The 6,631-nt window shown below is 47.0% G+C and overlaps 1 protein-coding gene across 1 annotated transcript in view; it reads right to left on the bottom strand.

The window, feature by feature from the left end:
* Positions 1 to 6,631, bottom strand: part of VWF (von Willebrand factor) — a 330,068-nt gene that overhangs the window by 137,175 nt on the left and 186,262 nt on the right. The window contains exons 30-31 of the mRNA XM_075603058.1: positions 5,019 to 5,162; positions 298 to 441 (exon numbers count right to left, since the gene is read on the bottom strand). Coding sequence (XP_075459173.1) covers positions 298 to 441; positions 5,019 to 5,162 — 288 coding nt within the window. The remainder of the gene's footprint in view (positions 1 to 297; positions 442 to 5,018; positions 5,163 to 6,631) is intronic.

The raw sequence follows: 6,631 nt of genomic DNA, 5'->3' as shown, positions 1-6,631 counted from the left end.
TTGCAAGAAAAAAAAAAGTAACTTTAAGTCTTACCTCCCTCATTGAGGTTTTGATTTCTGGATGTAATAGTTAGCTTCAAACACATTGTAAATTACACCAGAGTTTAAATACAGACCACAAAACATGCATTAATTACAAGCAATATTGCCAAATAATATGTACAATCGCCAGAATAGAAAATCTAATTAGTGTGACTGGAATTCTAACCAATTGTACATGTGCTTTTCAATTAAAAACATGCCAGTCGTGAGAAACCGGCTTCAAACTATTAAAATGAACGGAACATATAGATTTACTGTTTATGACGGCAGTATAAGAAGCAAGATCCACTTGGTCCAGAGACTTGTCAGTGATGACGATCACCGCTATCTTAGATGCGCTCGCTCTTCCTCCATGTGTTTCCGACATCGCGTTCTGAACTCCAAAGAGCAAAGCTTCACCTGAAAAAAGAGCCAAAGATGGTCCCGTATATATAGAAAATTGGAAAAGAAACCCTATATGCCAGAGTGCAGTGCACAACAATTTATTTGCTTGTGTCAAAGACCGTCCCCCAATGGTTAGAATAATATAATTTACAAGCTGATACCTCAAACACCGCTACGCAGAGGAGTAGCTAAATGAATACATAGGACTCCATATTACAGCAGCCACTGAGGCAACCCATTTAGATGCAGGAGTTTGGGGTTCTTACAAATCTCAAGCATTCGGATTCAGAGTGCAATGCTAGTCTTTTACAGCAGCCTCTACCTACCACATATTACAGAAGCCTCTACGTACCGCATATTACAGCAGCCTCTACGTACCGCATATTACAGCAGCCTCTACGTATCACATATTACAGCAGCCTCTACCTAGCACATATTACAGCAGCCTCTACGTACCACATATTACAGCAGCCTCTACGTACCACATATTACAGCAGCCTCTACGTATCATATATTACAGCAGCCTCTACCTAGCACATATTACAGCAGCCTCTACGTATCACATATTACAGCAGCCTCTACGTATCACATATTACAGCAGCCTCTACCTAGCACATATTACAGCAGCCTCTACCTAGCACATATTACAGCAGCCTCTACCTAGCACATATTACAGCAGCCTCTACCTAGCACATATTACAGCAGCCTCTACGTATCACATTACAGCAGCCTCTACATACCACATATTACAGCAGCCTCTACGTACCACATATTACAGCATCCTCTACGTACCACATATTACAGCAGCCTCTACCTAGCACATATTACAGTAGCCTCTACGTACCACACATTTCAGCAGCCTCTACGTATCACATATTACAGCAGCCTCTACATACCACACATTACAGCAGCCTCTACATACCACACATTACAGCAGCCTCTACGTACCACATATTACAGCAGCCTCTATGTACCACACATTACAGCAGCCTCTACGTACCACATATTACAGCAGCCTCTACATACCACATATTACAGCAGCCTCTACATACCACATATTACAGCAGCCTCTACATACCACATATTACAGCAGCCTCTACGTATCACATATTACAGCAGCCTCTACGTACCACACATTACAGCAGCCTCTACGTACCACATATTACAGCAGCCTCTACATACCACATATTACAGTAGCCTCTACGTACCACATATTACAGCAGCCTCTACATACCACACATTACAGCAGCCTCTACGTACCACATATTACAGCAGCCTCTACATACCACATATTACAGCAGCCTCTACGTACCACATATTTTTGTTAAGTTTCATATTGGAAGATACTGATATTATTTTCCATTTTTAGCACGGGTTTGGTTATTAACGCAGGCTTTTCTAACATCTGGCACAAGCAACATGTAGTCTGAAGAAATGAAAACTCTGTCTTACAAATGATGTTGAACCATCAGAGTGAGACCTATTTGGGGTGTTTAAAGAACATTGCAGAATTGTGGCGTAGGAAGGAAGGGGCGTAGGAAGGGGCGTAGGAAGGAAGGGGCGTAGGAAGGAAGGGGCGTAGGAAGGAAGGGGCGTAGGAAGGAAGGGGCGTAGGAAGGAAGGGGCGTAGGAAGGAAGGGGCGTAGGAAGGGGCGTAGGAAGGAAGGGGCGTAGGAAGGAAGGGGCGTAGGAAGGAAGGGGCATAGGAAGGGGCGTAGGAAGGAAGGGGCGTAGGAAGGAAGGGGCGTAGGAAGGGGCGTAGGAAGGAAGGGGCGTAGGAAGGATGGGGCGTAGGAAGGAAGGGGCGTAGGAAGGAAGGGGCGTAGGAAGGAAGGGGCGTAGGAAGGAAGGGGCGTAGGAAGGATGGGGCGTAGGAAGGGGCGTAGGAAGGATGGGGCGTAGGAAGGGGCGTAGGAAGGGGCGTAGGAAGGAAGGGGCGTAGGAAGGAAGGGGCGTAGGAAGGAAGGGGCGTAGGAAGGAAGGGGCGTAGGAAGGGGGGTAGGAAGGAAGGGGCGTAGGAAGGGGGGTAGGAAGGAAGGGGGGTAGGAAGGAAGGGGGGTAGGAAGGAAGGGGCGTAGGAAGGAAGGGGCGTAGGAAGGAAGGGGCGTAGGAAGGAAGGGGCGTAGGAAGGAAGGGGCGTAGGAAGGGGGGTAGGAAGGAAGGGGCGTAGGAAGGAAGGGGCGTAGGAAGGGGGGTAGGAAGGAAGAGGCGTAGGAAGGAAGGGGCGTAGGAAGGAAGGGGGCGAGCGCACACGTGGAATATATAGGAAAATGTATATCGGTGATACAGTCTCATGCAGATAAAGAGCACAGTGCTATATATAGCAGCCCTATGGTGGAGGTATACACCTTACTCAGGGGTCAGGGAATGAAATAAATAATTAGTATAACTATACTCACACGGCGTGCATACTCCGCCGGCGGAAGCAGGAAGACACCGCGCCAGAGTTAACTGCGTTAATAGCACTGTGCTCTTTATCTGCATGAGACTGTATCCCCAATATACATTTTCCTATATATTCCCCACGTGCGCTCACCCCCCTTCCTACCCCCCTTCCTACGCCCCTTCCTGCGCCCCTTCCTGCGCCACTGTGGTGTGAGGATCACGCGATGATCCCCGCAGGATGAGCTACAGAGTCAGCAAAGGGCCGGTATACACATCACCCTCTGCTCTTTCTCTTCTTTCTTTTCAGACTGTGTACATATTTTGATCTTGTCGCCTGATATAGAGGCAAGGGCACTAAATCTGCCCTAAAGTACTGTGATGGAGCGGGGCACTAAATCTGCCCTAAAGTACTGTGAGGGAGCGGGGCACTAAATCTGCCCTAAAGTACTGTGAGGGAGCGGGGCACTAAATCTGCCCTAAAGTACTGTGAGGGAGCGGGGCACTAAATCTGCCCTAAAGTACTGTGAGGGAGCGGGGCACTAAATCTGTCCTAAAGTACTGTGAGGGAGCGGGGCACTAAATCTGCCCTAAAGTACTGTGAGGGAGCGGGGCACTAAATCTGTCCTAAAGTACTGTGAGGGAGCGGGGCACTAAATCTGTCCTAAAGTACTGTGAGGGAGCGGGGCACTAAATCTGCCCTAAAGTATTGTGAGGGAGCGGGGCACTAAATCTGCCCTAAAGTACTGTGAGGGAGCGGGGCACTAAATCTGCCCTAAAGTACTGTGAGGGAGCGGGGCACTAAATCTGTCCTAAAGTACTGTGAGGGAGCGGGGCACTAAATCTGCCCTAAAGTATTGTGAGGGAGCGGGGCACTAAATCTGCCCTAAAGTACTGTGAGGGAGCGGGACACTAAATCTGCCCTAAAGTACTGTGAGGGAGCGGGGCACTAAATCTGTCCTAAAGTACTGTGAGGGAGCGGGGCACTAAATCTGTCCTAAAGTATTGTGAGGGAGCGGGGCACTAAATCTGCCCTAAAGTACTGTGAGGGAGCGGGGCACTAAATCTGCCCTAAAGTATTGTGAGGGAGCGGGACACTAAATCTGCCCTAAAGTACTGTGAGGGAGGGGCAACTCCAGTCCTCAGGGGCCACCAACAGGTCAGGGTTTCAGATATATATCCCTGCTTCAGCACAAGTGGTGCAGTCTTCAACTGAGCCACTGATTGAGCCACCTGTGCTGAGGCAGGGATATCGTAAAAACCTGACCTGTTAGTGGCCCTTGAGGACAGGCGTTGCCCTCCCCTTATCTGTAGGAGATCCAGGTATATGAATGTATATGCCACCCATGGGTGGCCTGTTTCGGATACCTGGGGAGATATATGAGCAGATGTTTTTTCATTGTTCTGTGTACGTCAGAGAAATACTTATTACCACAGAATCCCCACATGTTGTAATTCTCTCCCAAATATGCAAGAGACCAATTTATTGTATGAATGGCGATGGAGTTATTTTCTCTGGCTGCCCTGTGCGAGTTTTATATCTTTCTGTGAGACGCCCTCTGTTCCGATATCATAAAGAACGGTTACAAAGAAATGACGCATCGCGTCTGACAGTCCCAGCGCTTAGGTATTTGTAAGTACTGCTCTCCCGTGACAGATCTCACACAGCATCCAGTTTCTATAGCAATTATATCGTAAGTAAAATGAAAATGAAATGCAAAACATCACATCAGTTTCATTTCACAAGTTAATATTTGCCAACCATGAAGTCCTGGTCACAGATGTTTCTCAGGTTTGGCCACATTTTAATCACGATAAAACTGGAAATAGGTCTTTAATGGCATGTTTTTAAACAATATATATTACTTTGGCTCTTCGAGGCCCGATGTAATACCCCAAAAATTCAAGTGTAAGCACTATGAGAATGTGATTGTGTTATTTCAGTCTTTGTCCTGATGTTAGTAAAATCATTACAAAATAATGATTATTCAAGTTTGGTCCTATTATGAACTGAAACTCCCAGGCTGCTAGGGAGGGACTTCAGCACGATCTGCTACATCTCCCTGGCAAGGCTGCTTTGTATGCACATATTAAACTGCTGTCAGAGGCAAGTCCTTGGCCCCATTCTGTACTTAATACTTGGGAAGGACAGGAGTAATATAAACGATCGGTATTGTGAGACGTTTAACGTTACATTCTTCTGTACGCACCAATTTTGCTCGGACCGTCCTCTCTCTGGTGAATTTTATTCACTGTTTCCAGCAGACTGTGTTTGTCTTGGGGATCTCTCCAGGAAATTTCCAGGGTGTTTGTCCTCCCATACTGAAGGACAGACACGTGCGTTGTATTAATACCTGATAGAAAAAAAAATCAGCGTTTTTAAAAGATCACTGTGTGCATTATTGGTACATTGATAACACGCTTTGCATTAGATTTACTCACAGTTGTGACTAATATATTAGGTTTATTTATTCATGCACTATACATCAATAGCTGCACCGCTAAAGAACTTACATCACAAGATAAAGTTAGTGAATTATAAATATTTTTTAGATTCAAACTAAGTGAGCGAGTGTTTGTGGGGAGATTCCCCAAAGGCTAATATTACAAACGATGATGATATCCCAGTGCAACAGAACGATTATTAAATGAACATTTAATTGGTAGATCCCTCAGTCTCTATTACAGTAATTAACCCCCTCCCTGCCTTTTTATGGTCATGTGATATTGTTAGAGTATTTTAATCAGTCTGTATTAGCTGTGCCCTTATCTTACAGTAAGTGCCACGTAAAGTGTCAGGCTAGTTAAACTGAAGTGGGATTGGAGGTGAATAAGAAAGTAGGAGGGACTGGATTCAGCACTTGAGGGACTGGATTCAGCACTTTACCAACAGCCGTGCACCTGGGAGAATTTCCCTATTAAAATGTTCTGACAATTTATGCACAACTTTAAGAAAATAACTTGAATTGCTGCTGTGTAACCTTCAGTGCCACACTACCCTCCCAAGCCTGATACACCCGCTCTCTCATCTCCCCCAATACCTGGGACCTCTCCCCTCCTGCCTCTCTCCCTGCATCTCATCATACCCTCCCAGGCCTGATTTATACACCCGCTCTCTCACCTCCTACTCCTCATATCCCCCAATACCTGGGACCTCTCCCCTCCTACATCTCTCCCTGCATCTCATTATACCTCCCAGGCCTGATTTATACACCCGCTCTCTCACCTCCTACTCCTCATATCCCCCAATACCTGGGACCTCTCCCCTCCTACATCTCTCCCTGCATCTCATTATGCCCTCGCAGGCCTGATTTATACACCTCTCTCTCACCTCCTACTCCTCATATCCCCCAATACCTGGGACCTCTCCCCTCCTGCCTCTCTCCCTGCATCTCATCATACCCTCCCAGGCCTGTTTTATACACCTGCTCTCTCGCCTCCTACTCCTCATCTCCCCCAATACCTGGGACCTCTCCCCTCCGACCTTTCTCCCTGCATCTCATCATACGCTCCCAGGCCTGATTTATACACCCGCTCTCTCACCTCCTACTCCTCATATCCCCCAATACCTGGGACCTCTCCCCTCTTACATCTCTCCCTGCATCTCATTATGCCCTCGCAGGCCTGATTTATACACCTCTCTCTCACCTCCTACCTGTCATCTCCTCCTACCCATATTCCTGGGGCCTCTCTCCTCCTACCTTTCTCTCCTCTCCCTATTACCTGCATTGCATCCCAATATGCCCTCCCTGCCACTTTTTCTGTTTGCATGTCTATTCTCTCCCCCTTCTCCACTCTCCTCATTCTATCCCCAGTTATTCGT

Source organism: Ascaphus truei, chromosome 5 (assembly GCF_040206685.1).
Source record: "Ascaphus truei isolate aAscTru1 chromosome 5, aAscTru1.hap1, whole genome shotgun sequence".
In the NCBI taxonomy this organism is placed as follows: domain Eukaryota; kingdom Metazoa; phylum Chordata; class Amphibia; order Anura; family Ascaphidae; genus Ascaphus; species Ascaphus truei.
This window is presented reverse-complemented; position numbering and strand designations above follow the sequence as displayed.